The following is a 20108-nucleotide window of genomic DNA, read 5'->3' as shown; positions in this document are numbered from 1 at the left end:
CTGCTGGACATGGCACACCAGGGCTATAGCTGTCTCCAACCAGTCCCAGCTTCCTCTCTACCACACCATATATGTTCCCTACCCCTGCACAGAGTGATTCCCAGTTCCTCAGTCTCAGCACAGGCAGGTGCCTCAGTAATTCAAGGCCTACCTCAAAGGTCACCTCTCCTTTAATGCCTTCCTGGCAGAGCTCCTCACAGTTCTTGGTAGAGGCCTTTATATTATGGTATGTAACACACAGGGTTATAATCATATGCCTCTACATCTGTCTTTTCCAAGAGTTCATCAATGGCACAAACCATGTCTCAATAAACTTTTGAAACCTTGGTGCCTAGCACTGGGCAAATGGGGAGGTATAATAATACTTATTGCAAATATTAATAAATGTGCCTCATTCCAAGAAGCTACCCAGAGCAAAGCTGGTAGCCAAGATCTCTAAACTCCAACTGAATCCTGTGCATCTGTGTACACATACACACAAGAGTCTGGAGAGAAGCTGGAGGTGTTGTGGGTCCCAGGACTGGGTGTGCTCAGCTCCTCCAGTTATCTGTGAAGCAGGCCCTTTTCCTAGGTTCACAGGAAACAGAGGATCCCAGCTGGGCGGGGGGGCCTGGAAACCCACACATCGGGGCAAGCCTGGGGTGCTGAGGAAACACTAAAAGGTCTGACTTCCCTTGGAAAAAACTACATCAGACAGGAAATACACAGGCAGGGATGGCTAGCTCTGGAGATCCGGACATGTGCTCCTGCCCCTCTCCCACTGGGAGTAACAGCCAGTACAAAGAAAACCCTTGATGACACCGGCCTGGGCCTTGCCCTCTCCCGTGCTGTGGGCCTAGCCCTCGGAGCAGGCCTCCTGGTGTGGTCTGCTCCCCAGCCACAGGGGTCAAGCCCCAGCCAGCTGGTTCCACTACTACCTCCCTTCTGAGCCCGCCTGCCTCATCAAGGCAGTTAGCTGTTTTCTTCGGCCACCCTCACCCTCTTCATCAAAGGTACTGCTCACAATTGTCATTGCCTGTTTTCGTTTCCCTAAAAGCAAGCACCCATACTCCTTCACCTCAGAGGGCCTGGCATCTAGAAAAGTATCTAGTGAAGAATCAGCCAAAGACAGAAGCCTGGGGCCTCAGAAGTCCCCATGGACATGCTCAGCCAGTATTCAGAGTACCTCCACAGTGTCTACACCAGTGTTTACTGGGCCCACAAAGACCCTCAAATGGACAACCTCATTAAACATGAGTCTGAACCATCTCAACTCAGAAAACACCAGAAGAAAAAGTGTGGAGCCAGAGCCTAGAGAGGCTGAGGCTGTCTTGGGATACAAAAGCCAAAGTGGTCTTTGCCCTGTAATGCATGGTCTGAGCACAAAGGTGTCTCACAGAGGAGCCACGTGGACCACAGGGAACATGGGCTTGGGGTTGCTAGTCAGCCTCTGACTAGTGAGCTGGTCCCAGCTGAGGCCCTGGCACACACTGACACAACACCTTGGGCACAAACGATTCTCCATTTCCATTTGCTCATCTGTAAAATGGGATGAAAGGTCTCAATAGCACTCAGCTGGAACTCTAACATAACTGCATTTTATTCATTTATGTCAGTATCTGCAACATAAAAGGCCAAACACCAACCTGGTTCCTGTCATACCACCAGGACAACCAAACTTGTCAACACCTAAGCACTTCCCCACCCCGCTTTTAAGCCAAATGACCACCCTAGAAATCAGCAGGTGTCAGCTCCATTTCACAACTGCTGACAAGAGAGGGCACAGAGTCAGGGCAGAAGAAGGTCTTACATATGAGTATGAGTGCTCCTTAAACCACACTGTCTCTCCCTCAGGTCTACCAACACCCTGAAGGTAGCACAGTGTCTCTCTCTTAGGCCAGGCTTCAGGCACTGCTGGTACCCTGGTAGGGTCAGCAGGAAAGGCCAGATACCTGAGGTGCTTGGGCAAGAGTCCAGGTGGCAGAAAACCCGGCTGGCAGTCCAACCTCCTCAGAGGCCGCAGGGATCAGAACCCACCAACAAGGAGAGCCCACGAATGGGCAGAAGCAGGGCACGGCTTCAGTGGAAGCCTCCATTAGTTAAGTCTGAACACACAAGCATCGACCAGACTTTTCATCCAGGCTCTTTTCAATCTGAGCCCCCAAAATCCAAAAGCCAGGGTCCTCCTACATCCTCTGCCTACTCTCCAGGCCTGTTAAATCCCAGCTAACTGATGAGGTCACTCAATTTGTACACCTCTGGCTGACCCACCTGCTCACCCCTGGGTAGGGGGTTATCAGGTCCTCTGTATGCCTGCCTCCATCCCCCAAATACATGAGGCATGATAAATCATCCCCTCTCTGCACCCCTCTTTTCTGTTCAGGCCCCAACTTACAAACAAGAAAGGTCACACCCAGGAGTCAAATGTGCACAACTGCAAACACTTTCTCTACAGAAACACTGTTCTACATGGTGGGTGGGTGAGTGGGCACATGGGTTGGGGCAAAACAAAACTGTTTCCTGCCTTTTTCTGAGTAGCAATCTAAGTGAAATGTGAATTTGGTCACCGTCCTCCTCCCTTCCTGCACCTTCATCCTCACCTACAGCCACACCTCACCCCCTCACCATTCCCAGTTCAGGGTCTTGAAGGGTAGCCACGGTCTATTGTTAATGTTATTGCTAATAACAGCTCATATTTATTAAACATTTATGTGTCAGACAATGCTAGATGTTTTACATGAATTGTCTCATTTGATCCTGGAGCAACCATATATACTGGATATATTATTACCCCCATTTTACACATGAGGAAATCAAGGCTCAGAGAAGGTAAGTAACTGGCCGGGAAACACACAATGAATATATGGGCTTCAAATCCAGACTTGCCATCAACCACTGTGCTACATTTATTGCCTGCTAATATGCGTGGTTTAAAATGCAGTCTGTTACCCAGGAGATCTCTGAGAACTTCCAGCCAGTGCCACCAACTCAACACAGCATAGGGAGTAAGGAAGGGGACCATGCCTGGAGCCTGATGCCTGAGTGATGTTCCCAGGGTTATCTCAGCTCTTTGCAGTGTCGATTCTTCCTTTACTTTGGAATCCACAGGCTCTCAAGTCACTAAAATGTTCTCCCAATGGCTGACAGGGTCAGTGGGGGCACTGAGGAAGGGGGCTGCCATTTCTAAGTTGAGCAGCTGCGTTAGATCTGTGTCAGATCTGGAGTTTGTAGCTGAGGATGGTTGGCTGCCTCACCACAAGACCTTCCTTCCTCCCAATCTCCTCAACTATCTACACACATGCACACCATACCCAAGAAGGTTTGTGGGACCCCCCCTTGGGGTGTCACTTCCTGATCTCCCTCCTTCACACAGACCTGGTTCTGAGCCTGGGTCTCTCTAACCCTAGTCTCCGGGGGTCCCTGCAAGAAGCAACCCAGTCTAGAGTTGCAGACACACCATCTCTTCACACTGAGAGGCGGGGGAATGGAGGGCAGAGCAGAGTGCCCATCCGACCACAGCACAGGCACGCGCTAAGTGGAACAACTCTCAAAGATCTGGGGTTTTTCAAAATCCCCCAACTCCCTCCTCCCACTAGAGACCAGCGCAAAAGCAGCCAAGCTCAGGCCTGGGAAGGCGAAAAGGCAGGAAACCAAGAGAAGCCGCTCCCGCTCCCTGAAGCCACCGGACAGAGGACAAAGGGCTAGACTCACAAACTAGCTGCACTCCTGAGAAGAATACCTGACTCCAAGGCGCTGGGGCAGGCCTTTATGGGGCCCATCTCCTGGGAACGTGCTTCCCAGGGCAAGGGGAGTCCCTGCCCTGGCATTGAGTGTCTGCCCACCCACATAGGCCTCCAAAACCCAGCTTTGGGACAAAAGTAGCAGAAAAAAAAAAAAAAAAATTCCAGCCACTGGTTTCTCTCAGGCTTCTCCAAACCAAACAAGACCACCTTCCTCCCTCTCCCCCAGAGGGAGATGAGTAGGCCCAGCTCTGCTCCAAGACCAGCCCTACCCAACATCTGCCTAAGTTCTACTTAGGGAACCCAAAGATTCCTTTGCAAATAAGAGCCCAGCCTGGGGGCCCGGAGAGTTTCACAGACTGCTCTTTCTGGATAAAGAGTGGGCGGGGACCGTCTGGTCAGGCCCCAGGTTCCCGTGCAGGGTGGGGGCCACTGCCTTAGCTCCCCTCGCCGACGCCGCCACCACTCCCAGGGTCTGGGGGGCCCGATGCCTGCACCGCAGGTCTCCAGCCCGCGAGGATTTTTAGGCCTCAGGGCAAAGCGCCTGGAACACTCCCCCCAGCTGGGGGAGGGGGGTGTCCTGTCAGGTGACCGAGGACCCGGATGCCCCCCGCCCCCAGTGACCACCCGAGACGAAGCGGGGGCGGGGCCCGGAGGGAGTCTGGGAGGGCCCGAAAGTTTGCCCAAGTCGCTGCGGCGGCCGGCCGGGGTGCAAGCAGTCGGGCCGGGCTCCCACGACCCCCGCGCGCGGCGGGCCCAGGCAGGAAGTGGGCGCACTTACTAGCCCCCTCGATCTTGTCGGCGCCCCGGCTCCACGTGATCTGGCGCGTCTCCAGCTTGACCTGGAAGGTCTTCCGCTCGGGTCGCTGCGACTTCTTGGAGTAGAACAAAGTCATGACGGTGCCCACCTCGAGGCTGCGGCAGAGGTGCAGCACCTCGGCGTCCGAGGGCGCGCCGGGCCCGCAGCCGTTGGCGCAAGGGGACGCGGCGCCCGCCATGGCTCCGACGCCGGGGGCGGCGGCGGCACAGGCCGGGACCGCCCGGGAGCAGGCGCAACGGCGGCGGCTGAGGTTGGGGCTGAGGCTGAGGCGGCAGACGAGCGGGACCCGGCGGCGGCTCCTGCAGGCGGACACGGGGCGGGGCTTGAGCGCGGCGGGGCGGGGCTGCCCTGAGGCCCCACCCCGCTCGCGCGCCGGGAACAAAGGCGCCCGCGCACCCGTGGGGAGGACCCCCGCCCGTCGGCCCGCCGCGCCTGCGCCCCGCGACCCCCAGACAGGCCGCAGGCGGGGACGGAGGCGCGATGGCGGCGGGAGCGCGCGCCGTTCCCGGTCGACCCACCCAGCCCTCAGTCCCGCAGAGCTTTCTCACGCGGCCCCGGACACAGCCCGGCGGCCACGAGCGGCCCTGTCACGCACGGCAGCCCCGCCCACAGGCCGCAGGCCCCGCAGCCGGCGCGTCAGTCAGGCGTACTCGCACGGGCGGCCGCTAGCCCGCGGTCCCGCACAGACGCAGCCCCCGCGTCCCGAACACCGCCCATGCAGCGACCGGGACGGGACGTGAGGGGATGGCGCGTCCTCCGGGAATGCCCGGCCAAACCCAGTTACCTGGGCGGGCTTCCCAGACAAGGGAGCCAGGACGGGCCGCCTCACACCGGCGGCGGCGGGTCCTCCGCGCGCCCTCTCCCGGGAGGGGCGGGGGCGGGGCTGCCTGCGGATTGGTCGCGGGCACTGATGGACAGCCGACATGTCCCGCCCCCCCGGCAGCGCGGGGCTGGTCCGCAGGCAGTTCTGGCGACGGCCAGACCCACGTCTGTCTGTTCCGCCCCTGCTGCCAGGGTGGCCTTCAGTGGTCCTCTCGTTCGGAGAGTTCCCCCCAAGCGTGAGCACCCCTTACAGGGGCGTTAGGTCCGCGGCCGCGCTGTCCAGCGGTCTGACCTGCAGCTCCCAGGGCCTTTGTGTCTGTCCCTCGCATGGGCCTCTGCACGCTCCGTCCCCACGCGAGAGGACTCGAGTCCGATTCGGGGCTCCGACTCAGACCCTACCCCGCAGCGCCCTCCTGCAAATGCTCTCCTGAACTTTGGTTTTCCCCGCCTTGCTTTCTTCCTCCTCCTGTAGCCGCTCCCTCTCGATCTCAGAAGCTTCTCTTCCTCTGCACTCAGTGCTAGGCCAGATCCCAAGGCGACTTGACCTTTCCCCTGGCTTTGCCCAACAACACAGGCACAGACGCCAAACCTGCATCTCCCCTACGTTCCAGGCCCCAGCATCCCACTGCATGTTCCACATCCCCCCCCTTAGACAGCTCGCCTTCCCTCCCCAAACGATTCCTTCCACAGTCTTCACTTTCTCAGAACGCGGCGCTAAACTCCTCTAAGTTGGAAGGTCAAAACCCTTGCAGCTAACTTTGATTCCTCCCTTTGCCTCACCTCCAATCCATCAAGACCTTGTCACTCAGCCCACAAGCTGAAGGCCCCATCTCCTGTCACCCAGACTACTCACCTTGTTTGGTTTTGCCTGGATCTATCAGTTTGGTTTTGCCTGGATCTATCATGCTTTAAATCTTTAAAATGAAATTAAATCATGATCCCCTACATCCAGGCTAAAACCCTCCGTGAATTCCCATTGCACCTAAAATCCACACTCCCTGCTTGGCCTAGCAGGTTCTATATGACCTGCCCATCTCACCAGTTTCATCTCTCACAAGTGATCCTTCACTCTCCATTCTCCAGCCACAAGGCCTTTTTCTGGTTATGGAATATAATTCATACTCTTCGTCTTTCTGAAGCCATTCTTGAAACTCACCCCTGCAATCTATCTACCCTTGTCAGCACCGCCAAAATTGAGGACACCCACGGTCGCGGTGGAGCCTGTCTGACATGTTGAGCCAGGCAGTGGGTCGGCTGCCAGGCACAGCAGGACAACTTACTGCATTTCAGAGGTGAGAAGCCCAACAGAGCTTCCAGCTGATGCCAGAGAAAGAGCCAGGCTTCCTGGGATTTGTGAGATAGTAGGACTAGACTAGAGTTTGTAAGTAAGAGAGTGTGCTCAGGCAACCCACTCAGCTGGATAGTGACCTGGGGCTGCTGCTTCTGACTTTGTCTTGCTGTAGTGGAAACTTGTGTGCTAACGTTGATTTCCTCAAGTGCGTCCCCTAAGAAGCTCAGAATTCAGTATGACATTGAGACCCTTTGTCCTAGCCAGCCTCTGTGGAGTAAGGAGCGGTGGGGTAGCTGAGATGGACTGCCACCTAGTGGCAGGCCTTTACGTGGGCGGGACGGAGCTAGCGTAGACCCTGTGCTGAAGGCGTGCACCTGTGGTCACACCTGATCCTCATAATTATCTTCTAATCAGGAATGATGGTCCACAATTTACTGATGAGGAAACAGAGATTCAGAGAAGTTCTACAATTTGCCCCAAAGCCACATAACATGACTAGGTGGGAACTAGAACCCAAGTCGGCCTGACTCCATGAGTTTTCTGCCTCACAGGAGATCCACTGGCTTAGGTAAGTCCTGGTGGTCAGTAGTCAGTGGGCATGGAGGCTATCTGGTTAATCAGCATGGGTGAGGGGAGGCATGCTCACCGCTGGCCTTGGGCACAGGGAATCCAGCAGAACGTGAGTGCTCACAGAGTGTGGCTTGAACTGGTTTAGGCTTGAAGTTCTGTGGACCCTGCTCTTCTCTGTGTTGGGCATTGACAACATGAGGAGCACAAGAGAGACACAGTGCCAGCTCTCTGGGAGTTCAGACATTAAATAAACACTCTGTTACATAAAGACAATTATGATGAGGGCTAGAAGGAAAAACACTGGGTCGAGATCTCTTCAGACCTCAGCAGAGGTCTAAAGGAAGTGAGTCGATGGCGAGGTGAATTATTAAAGGTGGGTTGGAGAAAAGTACATTCCAAGTAGAGGTAACAGCATGTACAAAGGCCCTGAGGCCAGGAAGAGGTTGTTGAATTTAGGGTTACAAAGCTAGAGTTTCCTGACTGAGGAGGGGACAGGGAGTGATGAGACCAGGAAGGCAGACGGGGGCTGAATGGGGCCCCTCTCTGGCTGTCTGATCCTGTTTTTTACAGGAGGCACCCTCTTAAGTGCTGCAGCCCTCATTGAGCTTACTGTGCTGACTCGGGCAGCCTGTGGGCTCTGATGCACTTTTTACATCTGTTTCTCCATTTTTTGGGGAGCTTCCTAACATGCAGGGTAAGGCTTCCTTGCTTTTACTTTTGCCTCTGGGTCTGGACCTCTAGGGGCTCAAGAAATCCCTGCCAACAAGAGCTTGAGTTTTCAGCCCGTTGCCAGGCCTGTAATCGGGGAACAGGACCCATTTCCTCCTGGGACTTCTGGGCCAGCATCCCAGGCCTCAGGTGCCTCCTTCCACCAAAGGAGGTGCAGGAAAAACAGGGCATGCAGAGGGTGTGGTCTGTGTGGGCTTCCCCCAGCTCAGCATATATATGGGTGCGTGGGTGTGAATGGCAATACGTGCAGCTGCGCTGTCTGGGAGGAGCAGCCCAGCACCCACACAAGGCACACGCCTGTGACGTCACCCATGCTAGCCCTGCTCAGGCCTATTTCTGTGAACATGCATGCTTCAGCATGCCCTGGCCTACACTGTACCTGTGCCCATGCCCAGAGTCTGGGGAGAGTCCCAGCCCAACTGCCCCTCGGGACCTGTGGGTTTGGCCTCACAGCTGTTTATTAAATGACCACTTAGAACAGTGGTTGACATATAGTAAACACTATGGAACTGCTTTATCCACATTGTCTCATTTCTTCCTCATTACAGCCCTATAAGTGCTCTTATTATCCCCATTTTCCAGATGAAAAAACTGAGGCACAGAGCTAAAAGGCAGGATTCAAACCCAGGTAGTCTGGCCCCAGAGTCAATGCTGTTTTGCTTCCCATGTATGTATGAACACTTTATTGTGTATCCTCTCTCCTTTGTAAAATACCCCTACCTGATATGTTTTCTCTTTTTTTTTTTTGAGACAGAGTTTCTCTCTCGTCGCCCAGGCTGGCGTGCAATGGCACAATCTTGGCTCACTGCAATCTCCGCCTCCTGAGTTCAAGCAGTTCTCCTGCCTCAGCCTCCTGAGTCTCTTTTGATTTGGTGCTGTCACAGGTTGGGTTCTTTGGATGCGGACTCTGTGACAGGTTAGTGTGCAGTATGTTTATTGGGGAGTGGCCCTGGGATCAACACTCTGGGAGGTACTGGAAAGAAACAGGAGTGGGCACAGGGAAAACTAAACTGAGACGCAGGCCTGATGACAGTCTCAGCCAACTCCCAGGATCTCTGTTGTCTGGCACTAGCCTGGAAAGGAGTTGTAATGTCCTGGGAAGAGCCTAGCCTGGGCCAGATGGCACTCTGCAGCCAAGATGATCTTCGAGGGGCTGACAGCTGAAGATTTTCTGCTGACAGCTCTCCCAATAGTTGGGTCAACAAGTCCTTCTTTGAAGGGGATTTGGGTGGCACGTTGCTATGTCTACCACAAGTATATTCTTTTTCAGCCCTTTAAAAATGTTTTGAGTACTTAAAAATAGAGAATAAAATATAGAAATAGGAGATGAGATTATAAGGAGGAGGACAATAATATGGTTTATGGGTTAATGTAGCTGATGTGATTGAGAATTAAACATGGCTGAGCTTCTTGATAGCCAAAACAATAACACTTTCTATTCTGTTAACTGGTTCTTTGGAGTAAAAAAAATTTCTGGGGTTAAATTATAAAAGAAGTTTCTCACCTGGATACTTATTTAATTGAAATAGTGGAGAATGTTCTCAACTGGTTAATAGCAAATGCTGATGCCGTTTTCGTTTGTTCCTTGTAATGGCCTTGAGTGAATATCGAGGGCATAATATACAAGTATAGCTCAGTGAAGCCCTTTTCACATTAGAAGGGTGCAGATTTATAGTCTTGCAGTGTCTAATTTGATCCATGTGTAAAACATTGTCCTTTTTCTTTAAACCTTTTTTTTTTTTTTTTTTTTTTTTTTTTTACTCTTGTTGTCCTGGCTGAAGTGCAGTGGCGCAATCTCGGTTCACTGCAACCTCCGCCTCCCGGGTTCAAGCAAGTCTCCTGCCTCAGCCTCCTGAGTAGCTGGGACTACAGGTGCGTGCCACCACGCCCAGCTAATTGTTTGTATTTTTAGTAGAGACGGGGGTTTCATCATGTTGGCCAGGTTGGTCTCGAACTCCTGACCTCAGGGGATCCACCCACTGCAGCCTCCCAAAGTGCAGGGATTACAGGCGTGAGCCACTGCACCTGGCCTAAACCATTCTTTAATTTTTACTCAGTTTCTCGTGTTAGACATCTGAACAGCCCCTCCTCTGGGTTTGTGAGCCAGCCTGCACCTCAGCACACAGCCAGTACTACTTCCTAAGAACTAACCTCAGTGCACCTTGAACTCCACCCACAACCTGCTGTTTAGGCTCCTGACCCCTGGCCCCCAAATCTATCTGTGGCTCCAACTTAGTCATCAGGCCTCACACTTCTTAGGTCATGTCCACCTGCTTTCCTCCTCACCTGGGTTGTATTATCTGTCCCTCAAGAGCCTCGTGTTTTCTCTCAAGGCAAAATCACACCTGGCTCGGCTGCTCCCAGGGACTGCTTTCTCCATTGACCTTGGTGTATCTCTGCTGATTGGCCCCCATAGTGGGACCCAGATGTTGAGGTTCTCCAGCTGGGCTGCAGATGTACCTTCTTCTGAAAGGTGGCAGGGACACTGTGACTGCATCACTGAGGCAACATATGACAATAAAGGAAGAGAAGGGGAAAGCCCAGGCCAGGGCAGACCTGCACTTTTCTGTTTTTCTCTCTCCTCCTTGCAACACGCTTCACCGATGCATCCTCTAGAGCACTAAGACAGCACAGCTGAGTCAGAACAAGTTCCCACTCCAGCAGTGGGTACAGAAATGCCAACAGACCATGACAATTCAGTGTGATGGGGGCCATTGGAGCACTGAGAAGGGACACTTGGCTTTATTGAAACCTGTTAGTGTCTGTGGAGATAGAGCAAAGTGAGAGACTGTATATGCCTGAAAGAGATGGCCACTCCAGATACGAGGCAAACACTCATTTTCATGATAGGGTCACTCCAAGTTGTTCTGTGGGTTGTTTTTTTTTTGCAACTAAAATATAAACTTTTTAGAGATGCAAATGTCCACATATAATAGTTTATTTAGCTACATGTACATACTTTAAATCACATATTTAAAACAATATATTGATTTATGAACATTGATTTTCCCCACACTCACATTTTCAGTAAACTATATTCAACTCTTTACATGAATCTTGGATTTCTGTATTTTCACCATGAGTCGCTTTTTGAGTCATCTAATAGAATCTCTCAAAGCATATCATCACTTTCCCTCCCTTCTAAGTTGAGAGAGAGAGCAAACAACTTTTTTTTTTTTTTTTTTGAGACGGAGTTTCGCTCTTGTTGCCCAGGCTGGAGTGCAATGGTGTGATCTTGGCTTACTGCAGCCTCCGCTTCCCGGGTTGAAGCGATTCTCCTGCCTCAGCCTCCCGAGTAGCTGGGATTACAGGCCCGCACCACCACGCCCAGCTAATTTTTTATATTTTTAGTAGAGATGGGGGTTTCACCGTGGCCAGGGTGGTCTTGAACTCCTGACCTCAGGTGATCCACCCACCTTGGCCTCCCAGAGTGCTGGGATTACAGGTGTGAGCCACCGTGCCCGGCCAACTTTTTTTACTTAGATTTTTTTTTTACTTAAAAAATAATTTTTGTTGAGGAATAATTTACATATAAAATACATCAATTTTTAAGTGTAAAATTTGTGCTTTGACAAATGTATACCCTCATGTAACCTCCACCCAATCAAGATAGAGAATATTTCCATCACCCCAAAATGTTTCCTGGTGCGCCTTTGCAGTCTCCTCTGTCCCCATCCAGCAACCACTGATTGACTTTCTGTCACTACAGATTAGTTTTGCCTGTTCTGGAATTTCACATAAATGGAATCATACAGTATGTACTCTTGTGTCTGCGTTCAGCATAATGTTATTTAGATTCATCCATGTTGCTGCAAAGGGAATACTTTCTGAATTAGTATGTGATGTTATCACTGAAAATTGTAACCTAAGCATAATTACCTTTTAGTATAACATTAAGATGTTGCTTTTCCCCCCTCAATTCCTCTATGGATATATACTAATAATCTTCAAAATAACCAGTTACTGTATTGCTTTAAACATGTTATGAAAAATCTCTGCTGGGCATGGTAGCTCACACCTATAATATCAGTATCTGGGGAGGCTGAGACAGGAAGATTGCCTGACCCCAAGAGTTGGAGACCAGCCTGGGCAACATAGTGAGGCCTTGTCTCTAAACATATAAAAACAAAAAAATTAGCCAGGCATGGTAGCATGCACCTGTAGTCTCAGCTCTTCAGGAAGTTGAAGTCGGAGGATTGTTTGAGCCCAGGAGTTCAAGGCTATAGTGAGCTATGATCACACCAGTGTACTCCAGCCTGGGCAACAGAGGTGAGACCCTGTGTCTAAATAAAAAAGACATTTTTAAAGAAAAATCTTGGCCAGGTACGGTGGCTGGGCCGGGTGCAGCGGCTCACACCTGTAATCCCAGCACTTTGGGAAGCTGAGGTGGGCAGATCACCTGAGGTCAGGAGTTCGAGACCAGCCTGGCCAACATGGCGAAACCCGGTCTCTACTAAAAATACAAAAAAATTAGCATTACAAGTGGCACATGCCTGTAATCCCAGCTACTCAGGAGGCTAAGGCAGGAGAATTGTTTAAACCTGGGAGGCAGAGGTTGCAGTGAGCCGAGGTTGTACCACTGCACTCCAGCCTGGGCAACAGAGCAAGACTCCATCTCAAAAAAAGAAAAAGAATGGTTTTAGGTCTAACGTTTAAGTCTTTAATCCATCTTGAATTAATTTTTGTATAAGGTGTAAGGAAGGAATCCAGTTTCAGCTTTCTACATATGGCTAGCCAGTTTTCCCAGCACCATTTATTAAATAGGGAATCCTTTCCCCATTGCTTGTTTTTCTCAGGTTTGTCAAAGATCAGATAGTTGTAGACATGCGGCGTTATTTCTGAGGGCTCTGTTCTGTTCCATTGATCTATATCTCTGTTTTGGTACCAGTACCATGCTGTTTTGGTTACTGTAGCCTTGTAGTATAGTTTGAAGTCAGGTAGCGTGATGTGTCCAGCTTTGTTCTTTTGGCTTAGGATTGACTTGGCGATGCGGGCTCTTTTTTGGTTCCATATGAACTTTAAAGTAGTTTTTTCCAATTCTGTGAAGAAAGTCATTGGTGGCTTGATGGGGATGGCATTGAATCTATAAATTACCTTGGGCAGTATGGCCATTTTCATGATATTGATTCTTCCTACCCATGAGCATGGAATGTTCTTCCATTTGTTTGTATCCTCTTTTATTTCATTGAGCAGTGGTTTGTAGTTCTCCTTGAAGAGGTCCTAGGCATTACCATTCAGGACATAGGCATGGGCAAGGACTTCATGTCTAAAACACCAAAAGCAATGGCAACAAAAGCCAAAATTGACAAATGGGATCTAATTAAACTAAAGAGCTTCTGCACAGCAAAAGAAACTACCATCAGAGTGAACAGGCAACCTACAAAATGGGAGAAAATTTTCACAACCTACTCATCTGACAAAGGGCTAATATCCAGAATCTACAAAGCACTTAAACAAATTTACAAGAAAAAAACAAACAACCCCATCAAAAGTGGGCAAAGGACATGAACAGACACTTCTCAAAAGAAGACATTTATGCAGCCAAAAAACACATGAAAAAATGCTCACCACTGACCATCAGAGAAATGTAAATCAAAACCACAATGAGATACCATCTCACACCAGTTAGAATGGCAATCATTAAAAAGTCAGGAAACAACAGGTGCTGGAGAGGATGTGGAGAAATAGGAACACTTTTACACTGTTTGTGGGACTGTAAACTAGTTCAACCCTTGTGGAAGTCAGTGTGGCGATTCCTCAGGGATCTAGAGCTAGAAATACCATTTGACCCAGCCATCCCATTACTGGGTATATACCCAAAGGACTATAAATCATGCTGCTATAAAGACACATGCACACGTTTGTTTATTGTGGCACTATTCACAATAGCAAAGACTTGGAACCAAGCCAAATGTCCAACAAAGATAGACTGGATTAAGAAAATGTGGCACATATACACCATGGAATACTATGCAGCCATAAAAAATGATGAGTTCATGTCCTTTGTAGGGACATGGATGAAATTGGAAATCATCATTCTCAGTAAACTATCGCAAGAACAAAAAACCAAACACCGCATATTCTCACTCATAGGTGGGAATTGAACAATGAGAACACATGGACACAGGAAGGGGAACATCACACTCTGGGGACTGTTGTGGGGTGGGGGGAGGGGGGAGGGATAGCTTTAGGAGATATACCTAATGCTAAATGACGAGTTAATGGGTGCAGCACACCAGCATGGCACATGTATACATATGTAACTAACCTGCACATTGTGCACATGTACCCTAAAACTTAAAGTATAATAATAATAAAATAAAATTAAAAAGAAAAATCTCAAATGTGTCTACGTGTATAGTATAGTGAATGCCCACATACCCATCATCTAGCTTCAATAATGAATTGGTGGCCACTCTTGTTTCATGCCAAATTCTACCCACTAACCCCTCCCATATTATTTTGACCCAAACCTCAACTCTTATTATCCATTACTATCTCAATTTTTCTAAAAGACTGTGTGGTGTGTGTGTATATAGATAGAATCTCACTGTCACCTAAGCTGGAGTGCAGTTACAGTCATAGCTCACTGCAGCCTTGGGCTCCGAGGCTCAAGTGATCTTTCTGCCTTGGCCTCCCAAACTGCTGGGATTACAGGCATGAGCTAACTGCTCCTGGCCTAAAAGACTCCTTTAAAAACATTTGTGTGGGCCAGGCACGGTGGCTCACGCCTGTAATCCCAGCACTTTGGGAGGCTGAGGCGGGAAGATCACGAGGTCAGGAGTTCGAGACCAGCCTGGCCAACATGGTGAAACCCCATCTCTACGAAAAATACAAAAATTAGCTGGGTGTGGTGGCAGGAGGCTGAGACAGGAGAATGGTTTGAACCCAGGCGGCAGAGGTTGCAGTGAGCCAGGATTTCGCCACTGCACTCCAGCCTGGGTGACAGAGCTAGACTCCGTCTCAAAAAAAAAAAAAAAAAAAAAAAAAGTGTGTGTGTGTATATACACACACACACAGTACAATTATAAAATCTAAAAAAGTCTTTGCTATTTAGTGATTTCTAAGAGGCTTGTCTGAATGGAATTCTTGGGATTGTGAAAATTACTAAGTCTGTGTTAAATTTCTTTGTCTCCTTGTTTACTGATTTTTGTCAGGGGACTACTTATAAGCATCCAAAACTGGCCTGACTGAGGTCATTTCAGGGTAATGTGTTTTCTCTAAAAAGTGCTTTTTGGTTCAAAACAAGTTGACAGTGTCTCATTATTTGAAGAATTTCTAAGGAGTAAAATTTTTTCAGAAAATAAATTTTATGGTATTGAGGAGATGATTTTGGAGTAATTTACTGGGTGTGGAAACGAGAGGAGTGAAGGATGGTGGCTACCCTAGTTTCTGGGTTGGGGGACAGAGGATCTGGTGCCTTTCCCTGAGATGTGAAGCCCAGGCCCAACAGGCTTGGGGTGGTGGGTACTGAGCTCAGTTCTAGAGACGCTGAGATTGAGGTGCCCGTAGACATGCCCTGCAGAGGTGTAGTTGATAATGTGAGTCTGGAGCTTAGAAAAGGGCTCTAGGCTAGAGAGGAAGAGAAGTCATCACCTTTAGGTGCAAATGAAATCAGCTACGCTGAGGTAAGAATCATGGCACTTAGGACCTGATAGAAGAGGTGACTCAGAAAAAGCCTGATAGGGACAGGAGTAAAACCAGGAGAGGGTGGCATTGTGAAAATCAGAGAGAAGGGAGTGGTCACCTATTGAATGATTCCATTTACATGAAATGTTCAGAATGCAAATTTAGAAAGGTTAGTGGAGGCCGGGAGTGGGAATGTGGATTAACTGTAAATGAGCATAAGGGATCTTACAGGGAGATGAAAATGTTCTAAAATTGACATGGTTAATAGTTGCACCACTCAGCAAAGTTGCTAAAAATCATCGTACCCTCAAAATGATGGAAGGAGTGGTCAACAGTGTCCAGTGCCACAAAGACTCTAAGACGCAGAATGGAGAGCCCATGTATTGGTTTGGTCATCTAGTCATTGGCGATATTGGTCAGAGTGAAGACAAGGAATTGTGGGCTCATGGGACAGAAGCTAGTTGCAGTGGGTGGGGGAATGACTGGATGGTGATGACTTATTGCAGGTGCTTGTTTGGGAAAAAAGGGGAAGGTAGTGGCTGGAAAGGGCTGAGGGTTGTGAAGGTTTTTTACTTTTCATGTTTTAATGTAGCAGAGGTCTGAAATTTGACAGCTTTTGGCAGGGAGAATGGAGAGACAGGACTTGCTGGCCAGATTTGGGGGATGGGAGATGAAGGTGAGGTAAGAGAGGAGAAAAGCCAAGTCAGCACACAGATATCTGGCTTGGGTAGCACGTGGAAGCCCTTTGCCCACACCGAACTCGGGCATCATAGCAAGGCCTGATGGGAGGGAGTTTCTCAGACCCTGCCCATCTGGCCTGTTCTTGGACGTGGCTGGAAATAAAACCTACTGGACTAGGCAAGTGGATAAGTTTACTCTTGACTCCTGGGTTAAGCATCCTTCAAGGTCCTTTACATCTGGCCCCCACTTACCTGTTCAGCCTCTTCTTTCATCCCCAGTGGCCAGGTCAGCTTCCCATTCTCTGGCTTTGGTCTCCCAGGCCTGCTGCCACTGTCTGGGATGCCCTTCTTAGTTGTGTTGAGCAGCATCTTGTTGCCCAGCATCTGCCCTCAGACTTGCAAGAGAGGTCCTTGCCAGAGAGGTAGGCATTACTTCCTGTTCATCAGCAAGGTCTTCTGCCTGCAAGGCCTCCTTACCTGACTTCTAGTTTTGGACCAAAGGTTGTCCCCTAGCTGTGGCATCTGAGACACCAACCTACTTACCTACCAGCCCCAGTGTATCAAATGGGTACCAAAAGAGCCTCTCTGTTGTATTCCCTACATTCAGTGGCCCAGCTACCTCAACACAGAATTCAAAAACACCTGGCTGGAGTCTCTCTGCTCCAAAGCAGTGATGGCTACATAACCTCCCTTATTCCCTGGGGTGAATGCTGCCTCTTTCACTGGTTAATAAAAATACAGGCTGCCAAGGACCTCCAGGATTCTCTGTTGTGGGCCTAGTACCAGCCCTGCCTCCAGCCTCAGGGAGAACAGAGACTATGGGTTCGCCTCCCTGAAGACACCTACCTGCTCGTGCTAACAAGCTAGAGGGCCCAGGGCCCTTCCATTAATTTACCAATTTTGACCCTTCTGGCCTTCCTGCTCCCTGCAGTCCATTTGACCTAGAGAGAGACCTCACTTTCATTCTGAATTCCAGACTTACCTATAATTTAGGATGAGCAAAGGAACAATTTTTGTAGAGACCATAGCCAGCTAGGGTAACTGGAGCACCAGAAAGTGGTCAGAGACCACACTGCCTTTTTCAATTAAGCAGTCAATGCAGGGAGAAGTTTGCATCCCATGTGGGAAGGGGCTTCTGGGATCTGGAACCTTAATTCTCCCCATCCTGATTGTAAGCTTAGCCACGTGAAAAAACCTAAAGCAGCTCCCTTCTGCTTCTGGCCAGTACACATGGAAAGCTCTCCAAAACTTTTGACTCTCAAATACAGCTGCAACATCCTGCTCAATATACTTTACCTACGCTAGGCCTCCGATGCTGTCTTTGCACCACACCTCTTACTGTGGATTTTTTGCACCCTTCCTTCCTTTCCTGTCTTTTATCTAAGGATATGGACTTTGGATCCTCTTTAACCCACACCCACAGCAGCAGGACAGGCACACAACACTCCTTTCCAGGCCAGGCCCTGCCTCATCTGCTCCTGGGAGGAATCTACTCTTGCTGACCTGAGTGGTGAGACCTCATCCCACACTAAGTCCCAGCCCCAACTCTGGCCTGAGGCCCTTTGTAACAAAGAGGCAGACACTTAAGTTTCCGTTAAGTTGTAGGAATTTATTTTAAATAACCTACAGTTGATTAAAAGGGAATTCATGATAAAAATAGAAGATACTTGAGGAAAGATGTGGGAAATGGACTCTGCACACACACTAAACTAACAATGCCTCTAAAACTAATGATTATAGCAAAAAATGTCTTCACATTAAAATTCTGCTTTTTATGTTTTTTTCCATTTTTTACACAATTACAAAAGAAAAAATAAAAGCCCTAAAATCTTGATTATTTTTCCTTTTTTTGGACCAAATACTCATTTTCCTCTAAGTTTATTGACCTGTGGAACTTTTTATACAATAAAATCTTTCAAGTGAAAGATTAGGGTTAAAAAGAAAAAGATGGATATCTTAAAGGGTACAGCGAATGCTCAGAACAAAGGATGATGGGAAAATGGTTTCAGTCACTGATCATTTCATTATCCTTAGATTCACTCGCCCTTCATCCCTCCCCAACCCCAATCTACACGATCTTTAAGATCAAGAAAAAGGTTTAAATATTTTAAAATAATTAAAAAGAAATAAAAATTCACATTTAAAAAGGAACACTCAAGTCAGGAAATATTTTCCCATCATGCTTTTTCTGTGAACAGGTGTCTGAACCAAAACACTGCCAAAGCCATGACTGCTTCAAGTTTAATGAAAATTGATCCCCATGACAATAGAGAATGACGACTCTAACAGGTGCGCTGGGTTTTTTGTTCTACTTAATTTTAAATTCCTGAAATGGGAGAGAGGGAAGGGAGTTTAGGAATTTATTTCTATTAAAATATAGAAGTTATTGCAAAACCCTAACTGTAAAAACGCACCAATATAATCGGACTTTGCATACAGTAGCTAAGAGAATCCAAACATTTCAGTGAAACAGTGAATTTGCCTGGTAGAACGCTGACAAATTCCCATCCACTTGCCCTCTTGAAAATAAAAACAAAATTCAAAACAAATCATACAGCTAGAATTTTGATATCTGAAATATTTTTAAATAAGTTGTCCATAGGACAACTGGCTCAGCTCTCCCTTATAATATCTCCAGGTTTATCTTTTCGCAAAGATGTTGGTTTGTTAAGACTTGCTGCCTCTCTCCCCCAGGCACGAGGGCAAGTGAGGCTCAGTTTATCCATCTTTCCCAAACCACACTGTTCCTCTTCACAGAACTCTGCCTCTTGAGACTGGCTAAAACTCATAGTCTTCATCAGCCATGTCAATGGCCCAGGCAAACTTCTCCCGCTGGGTTTTGTTGTAAATCTTCTCAATTGGGACACCCCACTTCTTGCACCTGCAAACAAAGGAGAAATAAGGGGGGTATTAGGGTGACTCAGCAATGGCCCATATCTGAGGCCCAGGGTCAGATGTTCCATCTTCTCTTTCACATCTGTCTAGTGAGGATGCAAATTAATAGTGCACCAAGCATGTTCTAAAGGTTTTATGTGATCAACTCATTTAATCTTGGCAGTGATCTCTAAAGTAGGTGCTTCTGCAGATGTACAAGTGAAAAAGGTACAGATGAAACTGAGGCAGAGACGTTAGGTAATTTACTGATTTTCTCACACAGCTAGCTGGTAAGTGACCTGAAATTTGAACTCAAGCAGTTTTTCTCCATGTTCTTAACCACTATACTATATTGCCTTTTAAGAGCTAACCAAATCTCTAGCACCAAACAAGGCAAAACGAGCAGGAAGAGGTACAAAAGACCTAGATGGAAACTTTAGCCCGGACTAGCAAGTGCCATAGGGGAGGATATCTCCACCTATGCTCAGAACTTAACAGCTCAAACGAAACATCTTCCATAACAAAGCCACTTGTTTCAGATGTTATGTGACACTGTGTGTGACACACAGAGAAACCTAGTATTTATCTGCCTTTGTTAAAGGTCCCTCTGCCTCTCTGTGTAAGTTGCTCAGATCTGTATTCTCATCTTTATCTCTTGTTCCTACCTTCAACTGCAAAAAAATTCAACGAAAAGTTTTGTTGAAGTGTAGAGATGGATGGGCTCTTTCCTATTCTTCCAGAAGCTAAGAGTTTCCATTCCTGTCCTAAAGTTCCATTAGGAATAGGGATGGCACCTGCCTCTTAAAAATATACACTACAAGGCAGTATAACAGCACTGACCATTTAGGAGCAACCAGAATGTTGCAATGCATTTACAGACAAGGTTCAGCAACCAGAGTAACTTGTACACAGCTGAAGCCAGAAGTTTCCCCAGAGGACTAAAGTGTGTAGCTTAGGAATAGCATGTAAAGGCC

General features: G+C 48.5%; 2 protein-coding genes across 10 annotated transcripts in view; both read right to left on the bottom strand.

Annotated features, from left to right (window-relative positions):
• PLCG1 (phospholipase C gamma 1) overlaps positions 1 to 5414 on the bottom strand; it is a 39079-nt gene extending 33665 nt beyond the window's left edge. For 3 of the 7 annotated variants that reach the window (XM_009437241.4, XM_054674891.2, XM_024352157.3), the window contains exons 1-2: positions 5324 to 5414; positions 4501 to 4838 (exon numbers count right to left, since the gene is read on the bottom strand). In XM_009437241.4, the coding sequence (XP_009435516.1) occupies positions 4501 to 4717 (217 nt within the window). In that variant the 5' untranslated portion in view covers positions 4718 to 4838; positions 5324 to 5414. Of the gene's footprint in view, positions 1 to 4500; positions 4914 to 5057; positions 5095 to 5323 lie in introns of those variants that run through there. The other 4 variants (XM_063802507.1, XM_063802508.1, XM_054674892.1 and 1 more) reach the window with 3 other exon arrangements.
• Positions 5415 to 17848: 12434 nt separating this feature from the next.
• The window catches only part of TOP1 (DNA topoisomerase I), a 96087-nt gene continuing 93827 nt past the window's right edge, over positions 17849 to 20108 (bottom strand). For all 3 annotated transcript variants that reach the window (XM_514649.7, XM_063802509.1, XM_063802510.1), the window contains one exon: positions 17849 to 19141. In XM_514649.7, the coding sequence (XP_514649.2) occupies positions 19039 to 19141 (103 nt within the window). In that variant the 3' untranslated portion in view covers positions 17849 to 19038. The remainder of the gene's footprint in view (positions 19142 to 20108) is intronic.

This window comes from Pan troglodytes, chromosome 21, assembly GCF_028858775.2.
Source record: "Pan troglodytes isolate AG18354 chromosome 21, NHGRI_mPanTro3-v2.0_pri, whole genome shotgun sequence".
In the NCBI taxonomy this organism is placed as follows: Eukaryota; Metazoa; Chordata; class Mammalia; order Primates; family Hominidae; genus Pan; species Pan troglodytes.
This window is presented reverse-complemented; position numbering and strand designations above follow the sequence as displayed.